Here is a 25870-nt window from a genome sequence, read left to right on the forward strand (position 1 = left end):
TTTGAGTTAAAGATGATACCACTATCACTCCACAAATCTGTCTGTGAAGTTCCTGTATTCCCCCCTCCATCCACGAATACACCACACAATTGCAGTGTGTATATGTGTGTATATGTGTGTGGGCACGAGTATGTGTATTTGTATGAGAGAACACTCCTCCAGTTAGTTAACAGAGAATCTGAAGACTTGTCACAGAGCCCATCTGTCATCTCAGTGCCCAACTCCCACTGCCTCTCATACCCGCGACTTATTTACTTTGCAGATGGAACTCTACATTTTTGCTTCATATCCATGGTTACTTGAGAATTTTGTGCCCTTGCTGCCCTTTCAGGCTTTTATTCAGCATGTGAAAGTGTTGAAAGAGCTTCAGTATATTAAATGGATTTGTTTTTTGAAACACTTTTTGATGCAGCATGTTGGGCTTTTGTTCAGTGATGGTGTTTTCCACATATTATTGGTCAGATGAAGAAAAATGTCACTAGTTATCAGGGTAAATTGATGTTTATAATAATTTCAATGTGGTGTATGTAATGAAGATATTGAAGAAGCAGGAAAAGAAAGAGTGGTGTGCACATCACAGCGAATTCTGAATAGAAACTTGGCACAGATAAAGCCAGTGACGCTGCAGAGAAAAGCTCTAGACTCCCCAGAGAAAAACACCAACATATAAGAAGAGAGGTAACTTGCTAAATATAGGCCAGTGATGGTGGTGATGTGGAAAGACTGACTTGAGGCTAGAAATGAATGTGATGGAATTGGACTCTGCTTTGGATGAACAGTCAACTATAGCTTTTGTTCTGGCTACCGGATAAGAAAAAGAGAAGATTTGCAGAAATCAATGTCCTTCATGATGTGAAGGTGGCCATCTCTTCCCACACTCGCATATCTGCATCTCTGACCGAATAGTTTAGTTCATTTGCAGAACAGAGATGTGGGTAAACAATATATATGTGAATTGCAAAATGGCATCTCCCGTTATGTGTTCTTGCCATTTGAATCATAATAGTAGAAAATGTACTAAATTCTCTTTCTTTTTATTTTAGGTAGAGGTTGAGGTGGAGAGCATGGATAAAGCAGGCAACTTCATTGGTTGGCTTCACATTGAGGGGGTAAACCTGTCTGTGGCTTTGGTGGAGAATTCACTCTCGAAGGTTCACTTCACAGCTGAGCGAAGCTCCTACTGCAAAACATTAATGTCTGCTGAAGATGTGGCCAGGCAGAGGAAAGACAAGGTGAGCGCACACGCGCACACGCCACACACACACACACACACACACACACACACACACTCATTGCCCATGCATTATGTGATCAGACTGAACAGTCAGTATTTTCCAGTTTCTTACTCTGCTTTAAAGAAAATATCCATAATATTTGAGTCATTGAAACCTAATGTCATTTTACTGACAGAGTAAAGTTAAAGGTATGCATGTTTCAGTGCTGGTCTTTTTCCTAGTTACAGTTGCTGCTGTTTGTAGCTATGAATGTTAGTCTGGGGTATTGTTATAAATAACTGCAGTGTCTCCTTGGCCACCAGTTAGACAAGGGCAGTGTATAACGCTGTATCCCAGAGGGATGACTTCATTTAAAGCTGCATACTTATTTGGAGTAGATTAAAGCCGGATCATAAATAGTGCTGTTACCTGTTAGCACTTTAGATGTAAGAGATTCAATATTGAGCATTTCTGGCTTCAGATTCAGTGCTGACTGTGCTTTTAATATTATTTAAATTAATTTCAAATACATTTTGCAAAACAACTTGATTTCTTTGATTTTCTGTATTTCTGTTTAACTGTTCAGCACAGTTACAGTGTTGTGGAAGGTTTGTTGCCACTCGAGGCAGCTAACACTTTGGATTAAACCGGCTGTTTTGAGACAGGGAGCAGTGCTGCAGAAAATGAGAGCAGCACCTTCCCGAGTGGGATGTATATCGTCCCACTCTAAAGCTCTGTACTTGCCCTCAAAACTACTGCAACTGTCAGTAAAGCACACATTATGTTCCCATTTGGACATCCTGCATTTCACTGACCATAACCTGCTGTAAGCTATATCACTATGCATGTACTGTACTGGGGCAAAGCATATTGTTGTTATTATTATTACAGTTTACACACCTTTACAATGTCATTAATTCCTATAGAAATAACTATTTTAGGATGCATACACAAGACCCTGAGATTTCCTGCAGTGTCCTGGCTTCTGATATTCTCCTAAAGACAGCTGCAGGTGCTCTTACAGTCCCAGCTCATTTTTACACATCTTAGGACAGAGACTTCTCTAACCAGAGCTGGTTCACCAGGCCTTTTAGTGAGTGTCTCACTGAGGAGAACAAACCTGTCTGACATATGAAGTGGACAGCAGTGGTGCTCCTGTAGGCGAGCCTTGGCATTAGCTTTTGCTTTGTGTCTGTACCACACACTGAGTCGTCACTCACACGCTGGAATGCGGAGGTAGTGTTATTTGCTGGCTCTGCCTCAGACACCTAGACTTTCTCCTGCTGAGCTTCTGCTGCTTGCACAGGGTCATTAATGAACTTAACAAATCATCAAATTCTCCCTTTCATGGATGGATGGATGGATGGATAGATGCCGTATATATATATATATATATATATATATATATATATATATATATATATTATATATTCAATTCAATTTTATTTGTATTGCGCTTTTAACAATGAACATTGTCTCAAAGCAGCTTTACACAGATAATGTGGTGATAAAAAGTGAATATGTTCTTTATAAGTAAGTTTGTCCCTGATAAACAAGCCGGTGGCGACTGTGGCAAGGAAAAACTCCCCGAGATGGCATAAGGAAAAAACCTTGAGAGGAACCAGACTCAAGAGGGAACCCATCCTCATCTGGGTTGCACCGAATGTCCATTTATTACACATATGCAATGTTGTGGGGTACAGTGATGATCAGAAGCAAAGTGTAGTCCTGAGTCAGTGTAGGAGACTGTTGACATTAACTACAGTCCAAATCCATCCTAAAAGCTCCCGTTCTTACTCCAGAATTTTATGGAACAACCCAAGGCATTGATGAGAAACCGTCCCAAGCTGCACAGAGTGGCCTCCAGTCGATGAGAACACTATCCCGAGGCAGACCAGGACGAAATGGAAAGATGCACGAAGGGGGGAGGGGCAGGAACAATGGTCACTGGAGCCTCAGGAGCATGTTTAACTCGAGAGAGAGAGAGAGAGAAAGAGAGAAAAAGAGAGAGAGAGATGCATAATTAGGTGTCTTTATTGTTGTAGGAAAGTTAATGTCACTGTGCAGTTTGGACTCCGGCAGCATAACTAAAAGGGAGAACCAGAAGGTAACACAGACAAGAGGGATCTCGGGTATAAGAGACGACCCACCACACCGCCGTCAACAAACCTGAGTGAACGTGTGAGATTGAGGGGACGACAGCATACTTGAACACTGAGACTGTGTCTGAGTCCCAAACACTGATTGGAAGACTGTTACATAAATGTGGGGCTTTATAAGAGCAATATCTGCCCCCTGCTGTAGTTTTCATTATTTGAGGTACCAACAAATATGTTTTCAGGTGCTTCATAACAAAATATTTTTTCAGGTGCTTCATAACAGGGAAAGCAATTGTGTATAAAGGGGAAAAAATCTCATTTGAAAACACAAAAATAGATATATTATAGCCTGGTTTATTGGCTTTGTCAACGTTCTGTTTGTTGTGGTGTGAGGGCATTTCTGCAAGCACAACAAGGTGTCATGTGCAGACACTTACTTTTGGTGAAGTCTTCATACTTTGTAGAGTGTGTGTGTGTGCGGGGGTATGTTTATGTTGTGTTTATGGAGTTTTATGTTGAAATAATTACATTTATTAATAAAAAATATAATTATTAATTATAAAATGAAGTAAAATGTTTCAGGGTGCCGACCTCCTCACGATGTCTAGCTTTTCTTTAAAATGTATTTTTAACTATGTCTGAGACCTTATCAATTTCTCTTCCTCAATAGGCATTAAAGAAGTCTAACTCAGATGTATGAAGGTGTGCAGAGCTACAGACATTTTTTGCTACTTGAACTTGGCTTAAACGGTTTCCCTCTGACCAACCAGAGGACAGAAAAATGTTGATGCTATTCTGGGCCAGCTAGCTGCCCTGTGAGGAGAATATGAAATCTGATTGGTTAAAGAAACAGAGCTTTTTATTAAGGAGACAATGGTAAAAAGGCTAGCAGTACAGACTTTGAAGGCCCTGGACAGAGTAGATTGACATGGCAGCACATAGAGGCTGAAATCTGATTGGACAAAAAAATCTAACATCCACATACACGTACTGGAAGCAGTGCAGCCAAGAGAAACGTTACGAAATGAGATGTGTGTGTGTGTGTATGCGTGTGCACGTGCATATATATATATATATATATATATATATATATATATATATATATATATATATATATATATACACACACACACAGTGGAACCCACTTATCTCGACCTCGGTTACCTCGACAACCCTATTAAGTCGACGTTTTTGAAGTGGAACCGCCAAATTCTCGCTTTGTCTTAGCATTTTTTTTATCGGTTATGTCGACTTTATGTCGCCGAACCCTGATATCTCGAGCACAAGGGGGGAAAATTTTGCCATTTCACGTCGTTTAACTCGGTGCAGCCGCAGAAGAACTCGCGAAAGTGGCAGAAAAATCAAGCCTTACAGATGCTACAGGTGTTGTGTTGTATAATGGTGAATCTCTGCTGTTAGTTAGTGCACATATGCCTTTTGTTGTTAAATGTTATGCGATGAACGGGAGGCGAAAGTAGAAGCGTGGCGCTGAACAGCACACGGGAGAACGTGGGATGAGCAGCAAAAGCATAGAATGAACACCGGCAGGATCGGGGGGGAATCCGCTATGCGCTTTGGGAACAAAAGAGCAGCCGTTGAGAGAGTGCCGGTGGGAAGGCACGTACCGGGATACGCATGAGCGATAACAACGACCGCCGTGAACCAACATATACCCACAATAACAGACAGTGAGAGTGTGGAAGTTTAAATAGGAGCTGGTGATTTGTGCTAAACGAGCACCATATGTGCGCGATTGAAGCCGGGAGCTTCAGAGAAAGCGGCCGAGAAAGCACCTGACACGCTGAAGGGGGCGTGGCAGGGGGATTCCTGACAGATAAACATGTACTGTGTTTATTTTTATAGCATGCCTTCATCAAACAAATCGCGGCAACACTGTTGTGTAAAAAACCCTCCAAAAACACGTGCATGCACATTCTCATTTATTAACGCACATTATGTACATAAAGAAATTTCAAGCATCTATATCAAAGCGGCAGACCCGAATACATTGGTGGATTTAGAGCGGTAACATAACTTGGTGGATTGGTTTCATTCAAAAGAGAGGAAAAAATGAGCGCCAGTTCGGAAATTCCTGGTGGCAACGATGCAGCAACATTGGTAACGAAAAAAGGAGCACATTGCACCGTGTGGAATTTTTCCGGGTTTAAACCTGACGATGATGCGCAACGAGTCGTAATCTGTAAGCAGTGCTTTGGCATTGTGGCAGCCCCGCAAGGTAACACCACCAATCTCTACAACCACCTCAGATGTCACCACAAAATACAGTACGAGTTAGCCATGAAAGACAAGGGAGCCACACCAAAAAATACCAGCCGCCAGACCACACAAACTTCAATAACTCGGACATTACACAGTGCATCCCCATACCCCTCAAGTTCCCAGCGGCACAAATACATAACAAACGCCATCGCTTATCACCTAGCTAAAGACATGGCTCCTAAAAACACTGTTGAAAACGAGGGATTTAAGGCAATGATAAAGACTTTAGACAAGCGCTACTGTCTGTACGTATGTATGTATGTATGTATGTATGTATATGTGCGCGCACACACCTGTGACTACTTGTGAAAGGAGACGATGAGGTTTGCTTCACGATGAGGTTTGCTTCTTGCCCCTCTGGCTGGCGTCATTGCAGATCAGTTCCACTGGTGATGATTATATCATTTGAACATTCAGGATTACTTTGTTTACCAGCAATATTCCTGCTGTGCCCCACACACACACACATTTTCTCAGGATAATTTTCCCCAGAATAAGCTTGAGCCTGCAGAAGACAGGTTCAAGCTGGCAGATTGAGGGCTGATGATTCAGTTAACAGCTCATTAATTTTCTTCATTACCTGCTTAGAAAAAGTGCAGAGGAAGGCTATTGTTAGATCTTTAACCATGTGCACTTCTAAATGCATTTCCTCTTTCCATCTCTCCATTTCATTCTATTGCAATGTCTCCTGAGATTCCTTGTCTCTCAGCACTCTCATATTTTAACACATTTCTGCTGGCTTTGTTTGTTATTAGAACAGATGCTCCACCTTCTCGCCCTGATGTTTTTCACTTGAATGGTGATGAAATGAGTTATTTAGTAAATGCCATCAAAGTGTGCAAAACATTTTTGATTACAAGCCCTTTAACTTAATTATCTATTTCAGCTGTGGAGGTCACATCTTTTTCTGATTATGCAGAATTCTATAATAGTCACTTGTTACAGGTGAGATAAAACTCTACGTGCATATGACTGTACTGATCACACCTTTTGTTATGGTTGGTGTAATTGGATGAAATTATGACGCAACACCAAATTCACATGCCTAAAAAGACCAGAATGCATTTTTTTAACCTCCAGTTCAGGTCTAAGGAGATTACAGAAGGGTGTAATGATATCAGCTGTGCAGTTGGGAACAGAGATAATAACTTTGGTGGATGATGGATCTGTAGGTGATTTTGCAGTAAACAGTCAAAAATAACTTTACACTAAGTGCAGTTGTACTGAAATATAATGTCCACGTGGCCAAATGTTTATCTTTTGTTGTAGTTTCTAAACATCTCCAGTGACGGGAAGAAGATAGAGGTTCTGATGTATTTTTAAGTTATTATATAGAAGTGATATGCCCTGCTGTATGTACAGCATCTCACAGAAGTGAGTACACCTCTCACATTTCAGCAACTAAGGGCAATACTATAGAAATGAGACTGTATAGAAATGTGCAGCTTGTAAAGCAGTACATATATACTGGCCTCTAAAAATACATACAGCCATTATTGTCAAAAAGCTTGCAACAAAAGTGAGTACACCCTAAGTGTTAACAGCTGTTCGTTGTGTAACCATGCAAAGCCACATGCCCTATTCATGGCACCTCAAGGTAAAGACTCTCTGAGGATTTGAGAATTAGAATTGTTGGTTTCCACAAAGATGCCGAGGCTACAAGAAGATCCGGAACACCCTGAAACTGAGTTACAGTGGCCAGGGTTAAAGACAGGTTTCACTCGGAACAGGCCTTTCAATGGTCCATCAAAGAAGTTGAGTCCTCGTGCTGGGCATCAGGTGCAGACGCTGCTTCAAAAAAACTGATGCATGAGTGCGTTGGTTTAGAGGTTCTGCTTGTCAGTGATCAGACCGAACGCCTCACATTGCAACAAGTCGCCCCAAAAGGAGCTTCTACTAAAGCTGCTTACAAGAAAACCTTTAAACAGTTTGCTGAAGATGACCTGTCTAAGACCATGAATTACTGGAACCATGTCATGTGGTTTGATGGGGCTAAGATGCCCTGTGTGTGGGGCCCATGTGTGGCGATGCCCTGGTGAGGAGAACCAAGAAAATTGTCTCTTGGTTTGGTAGCACCATGGTCTGGGGCTGCATGAGTGCTGCTGGTACTGGGGAGCTGCAGTTCATTGGGGGAAACATAGATTTAAACATGTTCTTTGACATTATGACGCGGAACAAGATGCACTTCCTTCAGAAACGGGGCTGAACGGCAATTTTCCCACATAATTAGGACCCCAAACTTGCTAAGGAAGGTGATGGAGTGGACAAGTATGTCTCCAAACCTGAAACCTATTGAGCACATGTAAAACATCCTGAAGCAGAAGGTGGAGAAGCACCATGTGTCTAACATCCAGCATCTTTTAATGTCATTATGGAGGAGTGGAAGAGGATCCCAGCAGCAACCTGTGAATTCCATGCCCAGAAGGATTAAGGCAGTGCTGGATAACAATGGATAACCATTTTTTTGAAATACTGTATATATTTCTGATCGAGAGGTTTACATTTGGTGGTGATCATTGCTTTCTGAGATCGTCTTGCAAAAGGGCGTCTCACAGTATTGTATTTTCATTGTTCAACATGCCTTATTGTGGGAGGTTTGGGTGAAAAGTAATCATCATTCTCAGTGAAAATAGTAAGTTATGTATTGGTATGGTCAGACTCCCTCTGTCCTGCAGTGTGTATGAATATATTTATCTCTGATAAGAGATGAGTGTGTATTAAGGGCAGTTTTTATTTGCAAGCATAATTGTCTTCCTGGTGAACATCACAGTGTGCTAGTTCAACACCTCATTTTTTTTTTTTTTTTTATTGGTAAGGAGGCAATAGCTCTAGGGGACACAGGGGTTTGGGGTTCAGTTTGAAACTTGATTGTATATTACATATTTCTGACCAGAAATTCTGTATATATTTCTATTTTCACATTCATAGCAAAGCTGCTTACTTATATTCTATATAAAAAGGAAGTAGTTGTCGATTGATTGAGTGCACGCTTCATTATGCATTATAAATATTCCTTCATTTGTTTAAATGGTGCCAGTAATTCTGCTGTCTGGATGAGGTAAAATACTGACATTTGTGCTACACTCTATCACACCCTGCATAACAATGTGTCACACCGTAATACATTCAAACCTGTTTTCTGATTATTTAATAGATTTGGGCCAATTATGTGGAAAAGCCTACAGAAGAGGTAGCGCAGCTGTCTGAAGAGAAGGAACGTGTAGCCAAGTACAAGGCTGTCTATGTCACCGAAATCACTGATGGACTGCACTTCTTTACACAAGATGTGGAGACTGGTAAGTAAGGAGTCACTGGTCAGGGATCACTATGGAATTATAATTCCCAAATATGGTGGTATTAAAACAGTGTCAGAAATGTGGAATAAATGTGAAATACTGTATGTTCATTACTTACTTGCTAGATACCTCGTTTGTTTTCATTCCCAGCATGTTTTGACCACCTGCTGAAAAGTTTTGTTCACGAACTTCATTAGTACAGCATGCACTCAAATACTCACTGGACATTTAAAAACAATTTCCTTCCTGCTGGATCCGAGTCACAAATGATCTGTAATGTGTGTAACACTGCAGTCATGCTGATAAATCTGGCATTACTACAAAACTCTTACAGACATTCAAAAATTAATTACAATTGAAGTAATAAGTGACTGAAGACAGTTGAATTATTTAACTATCTATAATCTACCATGCAAAATAGCAAGGATCATTCTGTTTGTATAGTGCTGCTGTATAACTTGTATTAAGGGATAGTTAAATGTAGTGATCAGGAAACTAAATCAAGTGCAGTATTATGGGCAGAATGCAGAAGTAAAGCAAGATACCTGCTGTATTATACAGTTCCCCATCATCAATGCAGTCTACATAATCTACTACCTAATATATTGTAAACACCCAGGTCTATAAGTTTACCAGTGGAGAGTTTTGCATCCAAATAGATTTCAAATGAAGCAGTCAAGCTGTGATAAATGTGTTTTCTTTTTATAGAACATATTACATATATGTAATATTGCCATTGTTTTATTAAATCAGATCACTATATGAAAGGCCTTTAGTCAACAAGATGATTTTCCTCTTTCACCAGTTTGTCAAAATGTAGTGTTCGTTTCCACAGTTAAAATCTCGCCTTCTGGCTCAAGCCAGTTCTGTTTGCATTGGTCTGGTTTAACCTTACGGAGGGAGCATTGCAATAATATTTAAAAGTTGAAGATTGGTTGGTGTTGAAATAGTTGTTTCTGGACTAAATACTGCAGTAGGTTCATATAATTCAACCCTTGGAAAAACATCAGACAATAGTTGCCTTCATGAATTTTCAAAATCATTGAAAATTATTGCTCCTGCTCTCAACAGTATTCTGCTTCAGAAAACACTGATGCACCAGGGTACACACATGATTACTGCGGCAAAAATGCCCTAATCCAGCCCCCAATATCCTCCCATTTTATCAAACATTTTTCTTTAAACCTTTAGAAACTGTTTTTTTCCCACAGGAGGCCATTCTGTTGCACTTGTTGAGGAAGTGTGCTTTTTTATAAAGCAGCTGAAACTGAGAGCATGTCATGTGTCTGAGTTCCTCACACTGCAGGAGTTCATGGGTAATTTTAGAAGCCGATGTAAACAAAAAACACTAGAAAAGCTTCCCAGCAGCACAATGGCATTAATTGCTTCCGTCTTACAAAGCAGTAATTTAGCCCTCAGGCTGTGATTGTCTTGTTCCATACTTCCCTCCCTACTCACAGTCCTTCTGGTGAGTGAATAGAAGCTGAATAAGTCTCATAAGAGTGATAAGAGTGCTCTAATTTCCTTTCTCTAGGATGCTGTTTATGGAAAGCCAAATATGACAAGAATAGTTTATGAATAGAAAAAAACTTATTTTAGTTTTAAACACACAAATAAAGCTGAACAATAACTAGATGACATTTTGAATTTATTTGTTCAGTTTACACATGCTATTTTTACATGACTGCCATTTGTCAGAGACCCTTATCCAGAGTGACTTATAATTCTCATTTAGTTGAATTTTAAGGGCAAATATCAGCAGTGGCACGATGGTGATGGGATGTGAACTCACGATCAGAAGTCCAACGTCTTTACCACTGATCTACCCACACATCCACACTCTGATATCCTTAAACAGAGGAGGCAGTGTAGGTGTGGGTGCTTCTGCTTTCTGAAGCAAATGTGCAGATAATCATATAAAGGAAAAGGAAATCTGTTTCGTTTAGACTAAAAATGGGTACTATTTAAAGCAAATCAGTGCTTATGGACACCCTGTAAGATCAAGGTGCCTGGTCTCTACATTCACAGTAAACAAAAATGTTTTAGATTCTTCCTCTTGTAAATAGTCCCACGTATGATCTTTTATTAAAGATGTTTGTGTTGGCATGCAGATTTGAAAAGAGTGACAGTATGTTGTATTTTTTAATGTATTATATATTTAAACATTTTGAACAGAGTAATGCAGTTTATCCTTTATTACCTGCTGCTGCCACTGTGAAAGAAGGAGGATATCTTGCATGAGTGACATGCAAGAGAGAGAAGAGTATAAATGAGTTCAGAAGACTAAAGAAAGAAATTAAAGTGCTGTATCTTGTCACATGTACAATACAGCACAGTAAAATTTATTCTTCACATATCCCAGCGATGTTAGGAAGCTGGGGCCAGCGTGCAAATACCCATCACATCACCCCTGGAGTACAGAGGGTTAAGGGCCTTTCTCAAGGGCCCCAATAGTAGCAGTGTGGCAATACTGGGGCTTAAACCACTGACCTTAGATTAGTAACCACTGAGCTACGACCGCCCCGCTAGAAGACTTTATATTAATATTGTTCCCTCTGTGGCATTTCTTGGAAATTTGGCAAACAACTAAATCCTAGGGGATGTTATGGGAGTGAGCAGGTGTTTACCGGGGTAAATGGTTCCCTACTCACCCCACTGGGGTTGCTGAGATTTCACCCCAGTCATATGTCCTTCATGGTAGGCAAAGCTGTTCTGATGTTCGATGACCTGCTGCAGGCTGTTGAAGTCAGCCACAGTGCAGTTGCTGTTTGGCTGCTCACTAATCTCTTCTGTGTTTCTGTAAGTTGTTGAGAATGCGGGGCTGTACGTTGATCTTTCTCAGGTTCTTGGTTTTTTTTATCCAGTGTAGGCGTTGATGAACCTTTGTGAAGCTGTTGAATTTTGTCATGCACTAAACCACCAGCGGCCCCACCTCCTCACCTCCTGAGGCTGTCTCATAAACCAGGCCTGCCACAGTAGTGTCGTCTGCATATTTAATGATGCTGGTATTAGAGCCGGAGGCACAGTCATGGGTGAACACTGCACACTAAGTGATCTCACAACTGATGTAATTTAGGGTCATTCGTCTTCTCTCTAAACACCACAGTTTTACAAGCACACTGAATGTTGTGTTGTTGTAGTGACCTCCATTTTTAATAGGTGGAATACTTTTCATTAGCCTGGTCTATTGTCGTTTTCTCATCCAGACTCCAAATGATTCTAAAAGTAGAACTATTGCAGAAAGATGGTTATACATGCTGGAACTTGCTATAAAATGAAATTTGACATTGACTGTCTATTATGCAAAGCTGTTTATTTAAAGAAAACATGAAGTCTGGCCCATATTAAAATTTGTGTATCTATTTGTAAGCAACAATAAGCCTATAAAATATGTCTATTGACAGTATAATCTTTAAGTTTGCCATATTTTCCATTTAACTACAAGGACAAAGTTACTGTCTTGACAGCCAACTTGTCTATTCTGTGCATTTCTCTTTCTCATACTTTGTTCTATGTAACAGTCATTATATGACAGTTTTTAAACAGTTGCATGTCTTCCATAATCTTTAATATCTCACAGATTAGTGATTTTACAGATTGCAGTTTTGGTGGAGATCTTAAACTAAAACAGTAACTCTTCATTTCATCCTTAAAACAGTGAAAAGGAAAAAGTACTGCATTTATTCCTTTCACTTACAGCAAGAATCCGAAAAAATGGACAAAACCACTTCTGCACCTGATGGCACTTTGCCAGTAATAATGTTTACACCTTTTGTTTTAATCTGAGCAGGTGCACAGCTGGAAAGCCTGATGGAGACTATGAGGGCAGAGATTGCAGAACACCCACCTGTGGAGGGTGCCTTCACCCCACAACGAGGGGACTACTGCATTGCCAAGTTCACCGATGGAGAATGGTGAGCACTTCAAAGTCCCAGCATTTTTACCCAAACCTTACATTGTGCATGTGAGTGTTCAATTCTGCCCACAGAACTGCTTTCCTGCACTGATTTAGGAACACTAACGAGTAGACCTAAGTGAGAGTTTCACACATTCACTTTAGAATTAATGATGGCAGTTATTATGTGCCACAAAAATATCAGAAAGCTTGTATTTTGCACTTTTTCCTAATCTTGGCTCTGATATTCTGCATGTTGCCAGTGTCGGGGGTAAAGTCCACTTTATTGTGACTGGAGGTTCAGTGCAGCACCTTTGTTGTGTAGTATAAAGGGAGGGAAGGTTGCTCAGTGGTTAAGGTGCTGGGTTACTGGGTTCAAGCCCTGAAACCCCAAACCTGCCACTCTTGGGCCTTTGAGCAAAGCCCTTAACCCCCTGTGCTCCAGGGGCACCGTATCATGGCCGACCCTGCGCTCTGACCCCAACCTCTGAGCAAGCTGGGATATGCGAAGAACAAATTTCACTGTGCAGTAATGTATATGTGACAAATAAAGGCTATTCTATTCTATTCTATTCTATTCTATTCTATTCTATTCTATTCTATTCTATTCTAAATTACCCTTAGATGGAGCTCCAATCTAAATCATGTTAATAAAAAGTTTCATTTAATTTGGTGTATAAAAAAATAAATAGTTTTATAAGAAATTTCCATTTAAAAAGTTTATACAACTGCCATTAATGGTTGTTTAAATGATCTGATTCAAAGTTTGAGAATCTTTTTATTTCTACAGTGGGATTGGTGGTATTCAGTTGGAACAGTGATGGTTCTACATGATTGGGAGTGTGTATGAGTTGCAGTGTTGCTCTAGTTGGCTGGAGGTCCGCAGAGGAGCAGAGCACAAGAAATCTTTGCTCTGCTGATATTGCTTCAGTAGTGCATCTAGTGTTCCTCTGCACTTTGCTAGAAAGTGACTTTAACTCTCCCTATCTAAGGCTACATGACAGGGAGATTTGATGCAGTTATTGCCCTCCAGTCATAAACGTTTAGACATGGCTGCACAAGTATATTTATCTTTTGCTCAGTTTGAATCCTCCAAAATCCCCCTGCCATCTCCCCACTCCCGTATCCTGCTCCTTCTCATTACCTCTATTTCTCCATGTGTGTCTCTCTAGGTACAGAGCCCGAGTGGAAAGGGTTGAATCTCCTGCAAAGGTTCACGTGTACTACATAGACTATGGCAATGTGAGTAATAAGGATGTGCTTGTCAGTGGGCTGTGAATTCACAGTTAAATTAACAGTAATTTTAATTACCTTTAAATGAGAGAGTAAAGTAGTGTATATGCAGGTTTATAGTCCTATATTTAAATTTTATTGGTATTAAATGGTTTGAGTAATGGGTAGTTAATAATGGAGTACTGAAGTTCCTCCTCCTCTTCTTCCTTCTTACAATTGATAACTCTGCCTGTGGAAGGCTTTGGCAGGCATTTCAGAAGATGGTTAATAAATAGAGCTTGTTTTTGTGTATCATTCTACAGAGAGAGATGCTGTCTTCAGTTCGTCTAGCAGCTCTTCCTGCTGCATTCGGTATCCGGACCCTTCCTGCGCAGGCCACAGAGTACACCTTTGCCTTTATCCAAGTCCCACAAGATGTAAGTATATGCACAAACACAGACTGGACTCTGATTTGTTTCCCAGAAAATATTTCTATTCTGATAAGGACTAAAAGAACCGGAAATCCCAGCTCCACATGATTCCCTCTCAGTATTAGCCCAGAAATTTTTAAATGAGACTTTTTCTTCTGTTAGAAAATGGGCAACATCATACCATTAGGGCCCCCCATTTTTTGCCAAATGTTTTTTTTTCTGTTGATTAGTTTGTTTTCATTTTAGTCTAAAGTGAAGAGCCCTGATTATATGTTAAAAATGATTGTGGCCTTTACTGATGACTTGCCTCCTGCAGGAGGATGCACGGGCTGACGTGGTGGACTGTGTGGTGAGGGACATCCAGAACACACAGTGTCTGCTAAACGTGGAGTACGGTGGTGCAACTTGCCCTCATGTCACTCTGCAGTTCACTGACTCCAAAGATGATGTGGGCCTTGGTTTGGTGAAAGAGGGTCTGGTCATGGTGGATGTGCGCAAAGAGAAACACTTGCAGAAAATGGTGAGGGAGGCGACTTGGACTGCAATTTACTATTTACATTATAACAGTTTCAACTGCAGAAAAAAGGCCATGAAATAACAAAAATCAAATTAATAAACAGTATTGACTATTATAAATGAGCCATAAAATTAAAATAGTTAAAATAAAAAGAGTACAATAGTATTATAAAACATTTAAATACACATACATAGAATCAACAAATACAAGCATTATAATGAAGGTTTCACAGGCGTAACTACGGTTGTAATTTAAACATTTCCTCCTCTTTTAAAATATTTTATAAATGGGATTAATTTGGCATTAAAACATGGGAAATAATAATTTTGTAAAAATAAATCTGGATTAAGGGTTAATGTTTAAAGGCTTAAAGGCATGCAGACCCTCTCTTCCTAATTCTGCAACCTCAGAATTCAGTCAATAATTCTAAAGTCAGAACATGCATAAACTATACCACAATTTCTCTTTTAACAACAACATTTAAATGTCTGCAAATCTGTTCACAAACTACTACTTTGCAAGTTTGGTCCATGGTGATCATTCATGGTGATCACAACCCAGATTCATCAGCCCATGAGATCATTGAGAGACCCCCACCAGCCCATCTCACAGTAACCACCATGCTGCAGTTAAAGCCACAGAGATCACATGTTCATGCTTGATGTGAACACTAACTGAAATATGGTGAATACAGTGAACAATACAGACTGATTAAATTCAGGAAATTCTGAAGTGTAAAGAAGCAGTAACCGCTGAAACATCATGCACGCATGGTCTTCACCTTCCTACCAGCCACCAATGCAAAGAGTTCACACTGTAACCTCAGCTTTCCTCTTGATGCACCAGCTCACACGTATGGTTCACTCACAGCCACATTAATTTACATGGTTCATTTTTAAACCAGTAACTTGATTCAATGATATGGTGCCTCAAGGGAAAGAGATTTGGCAGTGACTACATAAACTCGTATTCAGCTTGTCTGCACTTTTTCACAGAAGATTTCAATTGCTTTTTATGCGCTTTCTGATTCACTTACTCTCTTCACCCCCTCTCCTGTGATGTGCTTGTGTACAGTCCAGATCAAAAGGCCCAAGGGCAGCACCAAATTATAGTACAGTCTCAGTGTACAAAAAAGGCTTCACATGTTCTGAACTCGTTATTATGCCTAATGTTTTGAAGCCCCTGCATTTCTGACCTTATCTCTTTTGACAGAGTAAACTGTCCCTATGGTCAGCACGACGCTACACACACACACACTACACTTTCACTTCTCCTCTGTTTCTCGCTACAGCGCTGTGGGTGCACACACGCCAGGTAGCATGCCGCTCACACACACACACACACACACACACACACACACTCACTTCATTCTTTCATCTCTCATCCCGGACAATAAGCGCACACACACACACACACACACACACACACAAAACGGAAGGACTTCCTAAAACTTTGTGTACTCACCTGTTTGTTGCAACGGTCTTCCGGGTTGGGTTTGGATAGCAGCCAACCGGAGCGCTGAATAGCGGCAAAACCGGAAGTCGGCAAGTTTATGTTGATGGGACATTTTTTTTGTGTGATTAACATTATTGGTATTGTTATAGTTTCTGTTATTATTATTATTATTGCTATTATGAGTATTATTATTGTTATCATGTTTATTACTTCTCATGATATTTATAATGTTAATAAGCCATTCTGTGACTGGCTACAAATTACCAAACCCCTTTGGGTGAAATGGTTGAGTCCAAGGGGAGGGGCTTACACTTTATAAACCAGTCTCCCACTTCAATTCGGGGTGGAATTGTAGGAGTGGTGCATTGTGGAGATAACGTAGTCTGAGAACTATTGTAGTGAATGCACATGAGCAGGTGCGCCTATTTTGTATATAGTTTTCTTTACTTTCCTCGTAATTGTCCTTGTTTTGTTATTTTGCCATTTTTTCTTTTCTGGGGTATTATATATATTTTGGACTTTGCACTTGAGCCCGCTGTAAATAAACACCACTTTACACGGAACATCACAGCGAGTATTGCCATTATTTGGGTAGAAGGCGAACCCGTAAGGCCGCTCTACCACATTTGGTGTCAGAAGTGGGATGGCTACTCGCAGGACAGTGCCAAGAGGAGGCAAGGCCAGGATGGTGCTTCGTTCCCAGACCCAGGCAGCCACTGATGAAGATGGAGCCTGGGGAACAGTGGATTCAACTGAGGAAGAAAGAGAGAAGGATTGGTTGCCTCCTGTACGACCCAAGGGTACGGCATCCAGGACTGGAGCAGGGCCGCCCATTAAACCATTCGAAGCAGGGATGGCAGAGGTGGTCTGGCAGTTCATGCATGCACAGGAGCAGCAAGAGCAACGCTACCTCCAAGCGCTGCAGCCTCTGCAGGAGACCATGCAGCAAGCAATCCAACCAGCTTCTTCATCACTGGGCCTGGAGAGCCCACGAATGGAGCTGCCCACACCAGCACCCCGGAGAATTAACCTGTCCCCAAGGGTTTCGCACACTCCAACAGGAAGCCCACAACTGGAGCTTCCTACACCAGCTCCCCGTGGAAGGGCTACTGCACTGAGGGTCCAGAGCACACCGACGCCCACCAGTCAGCCAATGCTCAGAACCGAGCCCAAGTTGCCAAGCTTCCAGCAAGGGAAAGACATTGAGAACTATCTGCATCGGTTCGAGTGGCTCGCCAGAACCTGGAAGTGGCCGGAGGACGAATGGAGCTACCAGCTGGTTCCGCTGTTGACCGGGCAAGCACTGGAGGCCTACCTGGCGATGGATGAAGACCAAGCAGTGGTCTACAGTGAGCTCAAGAAGGCGCTGTTGGAGAAGTTTAACGTTTCTCCAGAAACCTATCGTCAGCGGTTTTGTGCGACTATGACCCCAGTTGCAGAGACAAAATCAGAGACATATAATCGGCTGAGGCACTTGTACCGCCGTTAGGTGCGACCAGAACTACACACTAAGGAGGAGATTAGTGAGATGGTCATCCTGGAGCAGTTTCTCCGTGTCCTGCCATACGAGATCAGGATATGGGTAAATGAACGAGAGACGAGAACTGGGCTAGCTGCTGCCAAACTTGCCCAGCAGTATCGTAACGCTCACCAGGAGAGTCGTCGTTTCCAACTGGTGAAAGGTGACCAGAAGAGTTCTACCAGTGGATGGAGCACTGGAGAATCTCGCCGCACCTTCAAACCAGCAAGGGGGACAAAGACACCAGAAAACAGAAACCCATCTGCTACTATTGCCAACAGCCAGGACACAAAGCAACCATGTGCCCAGCAAGAAAGGCCAAGCTGACGGGGTTTTGTTATGTCCCAAGGAAGGAGGACAGTACAGTGAACTGTATGGGGAACCCCCAACTCGTTCCAGTGACCGTTAATGGGAAGGAGTTGAAGGCTTTGTTGGACACTGGGAGTTCAATGTCACTGGTGAAAAGATGTCACGTGACCAGTGTGTCTTTCACGCATCACACAAAGTTACAATGTGTGCATGGAGAGGTGAAACAGTACCCCCAAACCGAGGTGAATGTGTCCATAAACGGGCAGACCTACCTACTCACTGTGGCTGTTGTGGAAACCCTACCGGCAGATGTTATTTTGGGACGTGATGTACCGGTATTACCCGAACTGGTACAAGCAAACTGGGAGGAGGAACGAGTGAGATCCAACATCCAGCTAGCCTGTCCAGTCATCACTCTGGCCCAAGCTAAGATGGGACTGCAGCCGTTGCCTGACATGGACAGTAGCTTGTTGCGGGGCGGGACCAAGGGGCCCAGAAAATCAAGTCGCCAACGTCGGCTAGAGAAAGGACTTGGTACCCCGGTGCCGGAGATTAAAACCGAAGGACTGGAGGTCAGTGGATGGACTGTACCGGTGAACATCGTGGCGCTGCAGCGCACAGACGAGTCGTTAAAACCTTTATTTGAGAAAGCGTTGCAAGGCAAGCAAGCGGACGTGTGTGGGGAGCAGTACGTCATTAACAACAATATACTTTATATGCAAGCTTCGGATGTAACCAGGTTGGTGATGCCGAGATGTTGTTGCCCCGTGGTGCTGCATCTAGCACATACAGTTCCCTGGGTGGGACATCTGGCTCTGCAGAAGACCTACGCACGTATCAGCTCACGATTCGTCTGGCCGGCGTTGTACACGGATGTACAAAAGTACTGCACCACATGCCCCACCTGTCAGCAGACTAGTGCTGTGCGATGATGAGACAGGGCCCCTCTACAATCATTGCCTGTAATCTCCGTCCCATTCCAACGCATCGCTATGGACATAGTAGGGCCATTGGAAAAGAGCAGTACAGGATATCAGTATATCCTCGTCATCAGTGACTACGCCACTAGGTACCCAGAGGCATTTCCTCTCCGCTCCATCACCACCCCTAAGATAATAAATGCTCTCATTCAGCTGTTTTCTCGGGTGGGAATCCCAGAAGAGATCCTCACGGACCAAGGGACTAACTTCACCTCAAGGCTGATGAAACATTTACACTGACAGCTGGGGATCACCGCTATCAAGACCAGTCCATACCACCCGCAGACAGATGGACTGGTGGAGCGCTTTAATAAAACGCTCAAAAGCATGCTGCGGAAGTTTGTGTCGGAAACTGGAAGAGACTGGGACAAATGGCTACCTTTCTTGCTATTTGCCTACCGGGAGGTGCCACAAGCATCGACTGGCTTCTCACCCTTCCAGCTCCTGTATGGTTGGCAGGTCCAAGGACCTCTGGATCTCCTCCGGAGAAACTGGGAGGACCCTTGTTCAGAAAATAAGGCTGAAAAGGGCATAGTCCAGTACATCCTAGAGATGAGGGATCGTCAGAAAGTACTGTTGTTGCTGCCAACGTCCACGAGTAAGCTCCTTATGAAGTGGCAGGGGCCCTACAGTGTGGTACGGAGGATGGGGCAGACATCATATGAAATCCATCATCCAGACAAAGGCAAGGTAAAGCAAACTTACCATATTAACCTGCTGAAGGAGTGGTAAGAGCCTCCCAGCAAAAAGGCAGACCAGGTACTGCTCATTTAGAAAATGGAGGAAGATCAGGAGGAGGATCATCAGGAACCAAAGGCTAGCAGGCAGACACAGCCAGCAGAGGTAGACCTCGGACACCTGGAGGCACCCAAACAGGCTGAGCTGCAAACGCTCTTTGGTCGGTACCCGGTGTTGTTTCGTCAGAGGCCTGGACCGACCAACCTGGTACACCACAAGATCCGCCTGTCCAACACAACCCCATCTCGACAGAGACCGTATCGGGTACCTGAGAGGCTGGTGGCACCACTAAAGGCAGAAGTTAGGACTATGCTGGAGATGGGAGTAATCGAGCCATCAAGCAGTGAATGGAGCAGTCCGGTGGTCATCGTACAGAAGAAGGACAACACCCTCCGCATCTGCATTGACTTCCGTCAATTAAACTCCCAGTCCCAGTTCGACGCGTACCCGATGCCACGCATTGATGATCTGCTGCAAAAGATCGGGGAGCCAAGTACGTGACCACCTTAGACCTGTGTAAGGGATATTGGCAGGTGCCTCTGGAAAAGACGTCCCGACCTTATACAGCGTTCAGGACCCCACTTGGACTGTTCCAGTTCACGGTGCTTCCCTTCGGCCTACACGGGGCACCAGCAACGTTCCAAAGGTTGATGGACCAAGTGCTGCAAGGCGGGGAAGAATGGTTGGCCGCGTATCTGGACGATGTGGTGGTCCATAGCGAGACCTGGGCTGATCACCTAAACCACCTCGAGCAGACCCTGAGGAGGATCCAGGAGGCAGGCCTGACAGTGAACGTGGCTAAATGTGTGTGGGCCAAGGCTGAGGCAGACTACCTGGGTTACCGCTTGGGTGATGGAGAGCTGAGGCCGCAAGTGGACAAGGTGGAAGCCATTCGCAACAGCCCGAGGCCTACAACTAAAAAGGAGGTCAGGTCCTTCTTAGGACTGGTGGGATGGTACCAGCGGTTCATCCCAAATTTCTCCACCACTGCAGGACCGCTGACCAACCTGCTGGGAAAGGCAGTGAAGAACCCTATAAGGTGGACTGACGACTGTGAGACAGCCTTCGTCACACTGAAGGAAAGAATGTGTGCAGAGCCTGTCCTACGCAGTCCAGACTTCACAAAGCGGTTCACCGTCCAGGTTGATGCATCTACGGTGGGCATTGGAGCAGTCTTGACCCAGGGTGAGGAAGGCAACCAGAGACCAGTCGCCTTTCTGAGTCGGAAACTGCTGCCACGTGAAACCCGGTACTCCACCATTGAAAAAGAATGCCCGGCAATCAAGTGGGCCCTGGAGAGCCTGAAGTACTATCTGCTAGGAAGAGAATTCACCCTGGAAACAGACCACAGAGCATTAACCTGGATCCACACCATGAAGGACCACAATGCTCGGGTGACCAGGTGGTACCTCTCCTTGCAGCCGTACAACTTCAGAATCAGACATCATCCAGGGAAACAGAACCTGACTGCTGACTACCTGTCTCGCCACCCGGCAAGCTCGCGGCTTGCAGAGGGGAAAGGTGATGTGACAGAGTGAACTGTCCCTATGGTCAGCACGACGCTACACACACACACACACTACACTTTCAATTCTCCTCTGTTTCTCGCTACAGCGCTGTGGGTGCACACACACGCCAGGTAGCATGCCGCTCACACACACACACACACACACACACTCACTTCATTCTTTCATCTCTCATCCCAGTCAATAAGCGCGCGCGCACGCGCACACACACACACACACACACACACACACACACACACACACACACACACACTCACTTCATTCTTTCATCTCTCATCCCGGACAATAAGCGCCCACACACAAACGGAAAGACTTCCTAAAACTTTGTGTACTCACCTGTTTGTTGCGTCGGTCTTCCGGGTTGGGTTTGAATAGCAGCCAACCGGAGCGCTGAATAGCGGCTGGCTTTAAAGCGCCAGCGCTGTGTCGCGCATGCGCGGCAAAACCGGAAGTCGGCAAGTTTATCTTGATGGGACATTTTTTTGTGTGATTAACATCATTGGTATTGTTATAGTTTCTGTTATTATTATTATTATTGCTATTATTAATATTATTATTGTTATCATGTTTATTACTTCTCATGATATTTATAATGTTAATAAGCCATTATGTGACTGGCTACAAATAACCAAACCCCTTTGGGTGAAATGGTTGAGTCCAAGGGGAGGGGCTTACACTTTATAAACCAGTCTCCCACTTAAATTCGGGGTGGAGTTGTAGGAGTGGTGCATTGTGGAGATAACGGAGTCTGAGAACTATTGTAGTGAATGCACATGAGCAGGTGCGCCTATTTTGCATATAGTTTTCTTTACTTTCCTCGTAATTGTCCTTGTTTTGTTATTTTGCCACTTTTTCTTTTCTGGGGTATTATATATATTTTGGACTTTGCACTTGAGCACGCTGTAAATAAACGCCACTTTACACGGAACATCACAGCGAGTATTGCAGAACATAAGCACCACCACTCTCAAAAAAAAAATACCTAAAATCATCTTAGTGACTAGTGCTACAGAGGAGCGTACCAAAGCTACTCGGTTCATTGCTTTGCTAAGTGAAAATGCACTTTCTCACACTCGCATTGTCCACCTTGTGTGCTTTTTAAGCTGCTTACATGTCACCATTATGTGGAAATGCAGGCTGTATATTAGAGATTTTCACTGGTGGTTAATAGCATATATTAACTACATAGAACCTAGAGCTTAGATTGTGTGTGTGCATGTGTGTGATCAGGTTTGTGGTCTCTGTCCTTATGGCTGCTGTTTTTGCTGTTACCCACCTGGACAAATCAATGTGTAAAATAGTCTTTGTTTTATATTATTTTTTACCAAATCCCCAGTGTTCTGGATAAAAATAAAAGTGAACTGATGAATACTGCATTGTGGTACATCACAGGTATCTAATGGAAGTATCACCTGCTCTAAATTAGAATTAAACACTGTTTTCTTTCCAGGTGACTGAATATCTAAATGGCCAGGAGTCTGCAAAGAGTGCCAGGGTATGTCCTCAATCATTTTTACCCAATACCTCCTACCTCTCATCTACCCTCAATCTGCCCCCTTTATCTCTCTGTACACACACACACACACCCCACTATTCCAGGGCAGGGTGCAAACTGAGATCACTACTACTAGTTAAATAAAAAATACAAATAAAAAAACTTTTTATGATGATGGAAAATAAAATATCTTTATTGTTGCCTGAACTTTTCCTATGTTTTTCTCTTCCTCCTTCTTCCCCTCTGTCTTTCTCTCCTTCCTTTGTCCCTCTCTTCTTCCCTCTCCTTTTCTTCTTCGTCCTTTAGTGCTACCCCCTTTTCTTTTTTTTCCATCTCTCTCACTCTCTTTTCCTGCTCTTGTTCCCTTGTTTCTTCCCTTATTTTTTCTCTCTCCCACCCCTTTACTCCCTCCCCTGGTTCTCCCTTCTGTGTCTTACACTGCCTCCCTGTTTGCACTCGTTTGAACTGAAAAGCATCACAGTGCTGAGAGAATGTACACGACAGAGGGCACTTGAGCGAATAGTGATGAATATTTCAGCCACAGAACAAAGACGCAGTGAATTGAACTTTAATAGGGTTATTGTTAGTGGTTCCACTGTATGATGGATGTTCACACCAGACTGTGGGAACATTACACACGGCTAAATAAAGATCAATACACAATAAAGCAGGTCGGAAACCTAATTGTCATTGCTCTAACTTTAATATAAACCTTGCTTTCAAAAGTTTAACAAAAAATACAATTTGTTAAAAATATTTTGTTCTTAATGTGGATGAAGGTGTAACTGGCACATCTGTCGTTTTATTCTCTTATAACTTCCATAAGTTGTTTTATTTTTATTTTATTGTTTTGTTAATTTAATCGACCCCACCCTTTATGAAATATTGTATGAATATATTGAGGGTCTAATCATGAATTTGAATACAAAGTTTTTTAAGACGTAATGATTAGATCTTTTTGACTGCACTTTGTTCTCCAGAAACTCTTGTTCCTTCCTTTAACCGTTCACACGTCTTTTCTTTTAGCTCAACATCTGGCGCTATGGAGACTTCAGAGCCGACGATGCAGACGAGTTTGGATACAGACGCTAAGTCCTAAGATGTTATGGAAGACGCATTAAACGGAGAGACAACAGGAAAATATTTCAACAATTTTATTCTTGGTATCATTAAAACGTTCACCTCATTTGTTCACCATGCTTGGCGCATTTAGTCTTTTCTGCTCTCTCTTTTTTTTTTTTTTTTTAAGTGAGTACAGAATTTACATGAAGATGCGTATAAGGACCAATTGACCAGAATATTTTAGCCAATTTTACTTCAATCTCCATGATTCCTGTAGAATTTACAGTCGGACATCCTCACACTTTATTGTACAGCTTCAGTAAGAGGTTTTTGCACATCTTCCTGAGAAAATGCTTCCTTAATTATGAAATAATTTTCAATTTATGAATTTATATGGATATTATTTTGAAGTTAGGTAAGCACACTCAAAAAGAGACTAATGAGTGTATTTTTTTATGTATGAGTGTTTTGTGTAAGGAATGTTTTTCTCTGTATGGCAAAAAAAGGAAAGCTGCCAATGCCTTGACAAGCATTTGTTCAATTTCTCTACAATATAACAGTAGTTTCTTTGTGTCCTCCATGTATCTCACTCTCTTCTACCATAGCATAAACTAGTGTTTGAAATAATTTCCTTCCAAGATAAACTTGGTCATTGTATTTAAATCTGCTAAATAAAAAGGAGCAATGTCATTCTGTCTGTCTCACTGAGAACGAATGAATGAATGAATAAATGAACGAATGCAAACCTAATTAAGACTAATGCATATATGAAGCATGTGTATATTTGCTGATGCTGAAATTTTAGTCATGCCCAGTAGAAAAAGGATATTAATGCTTTTACTACAACTACAAGTACAAACATTACTGCTCATCATCCATGGCATTACAACCCCCTGAAAACCTGCAGATCATTTTATAAATATTAATTGATAATGTATTATAAATGTAAGAAATTGTCATCATTAAAGTAGATCCATTTCTAATCTTTATATTTAAGCCCCTTTAACGTTTTACATGCTCTATAAATAAGAACATCTTTACAAACGATGTGACGAGAACAGTTCCAATCCAGTATATTTAATCTATTTATCTAAATAAATAAATGAACACACTGTCAACTGTGGTGCAGATTACCGCTTAGACCGATCCTAAAATTTAATTATTCGGTAGGGGGCACACTATTACACAACTATTACACAACTGCTTTTGTAATAAAGCTGAACTGTTGCTTTTTAAACAGAATAAATTTACTAACAAATTTACTAACTGAAAACGCTATGGCTGATGTTTCAGGTTTCCAGAGGCATTTGACAAGCCTTAATACAGGCATCACAAAAATATGTTGAGATGAACTGTATGAACAGTATGACTTGTTTCCAGATTAGTCTGTTTAGACAGATTGCAGTCAGTTTACCGTGCAACAGTTACCTGTCCTTCAGCTTTCTCTTAACTATTATTCTTATGTTTTGTCAAGTCAAGTTTATTTCTATAGCGCTTTTCACAACAGACATTATCTCAAAGCAGCTTTACAGAATTTAACAGTTAAAGTGAATGATGTGTGTTTATCCCTGATGAGCAGCCATGGTGACTGTGGTAAGGAAAAACTCTTAGATGTATTGAGGAAGAAACCTTGAGAGGAACCATACTCAAAAGGGGAACCCATCCTCATTTGGGTGACATCAAGAGTGTGATTATAGTCTTTAAACAATACAGAACACTGGAGAGTGAGATCTAACATGAGCACTGGAGTGTGTGATTATAAGTAATGTTCTTTCTACAGTCTTTTACAGTCATTATGGTTATAAAACCAGGAGCTACTGAGCAACTCATAAAATAGCTCAA

General features: G+C 42.1%; 2 protein-coding genes across 2 annotated transcripts in view; both read left to right on the top strand.

The window, feature by feature from the left end:
* snd1 (staphylococcal nuclease and tudor domain containing 1) overlaps positions 1-24718 on the top strand; it is an 86282-nt gene extending 61564 nt beyond the window's left edge. Inside the window, exons 17-24 of the mRNA XM_046874422.1 lie at positions 1044-1232; positions 8748-8889; positions 12680-12803; positions 13957-14026; positions 14320-14433; positions 14744-14947; positions 22922-22966; positions 23993-24718. Of these exons, the coding sequence (XP_046730378.1) occupies positions 1044-1232; positions 8748-8889; positions 12680-12803; positions 13957-14026; positions 14320-14433; positions 14744-14947; positions 22922-22966; positions 23993-24058 (954 nt within the window). The 3' untranslated portion in view covers positions 24059-24718. The remainder of the gene's footprint in view (positions 1-1043; positions 1233-8747; positions 8890-12679; positions 12804-13956; positions 14027-14319; positions 14434-14743; positions 14948-22921; positions 22967-23992) is intronic.
* Positions 17043-17888, top strand: LOC124401888. The gene has a single exon (XM_046874424.1). It carries the CDS (start codon positions 17043-17045, stop codon positions 17886-17888), a length of 846 nt encoding a protein of 281 aa, XP_046730380.1.
* Positions 24719-25870: the final 1152 nt, after the last annotated feature.

Source organism: Silurus meridionalis, chromosome 18, assembly GCF_014805685.1.
Source record: "Silurus meridionalis isolate SWU-2019-XX chromosome 18, ASM1480568v1, whole genome shotgun sequence".
NCBI lineage: Eukaryota > Metazoa > Chordata > Actinopteri > Siluriformes > Siluridae > Silurus > Silurus meridionalis.

What these genes read in the sequence shown, in the direction of transcription:
- LOC124401888 (XM_046874424.1), top strand. Translation starts at nt 17,043, where the DNA reads ATGGCTACTCGCAGGACAGTGCCAAGAGGAGGCAAGGCCAGGATGGTG.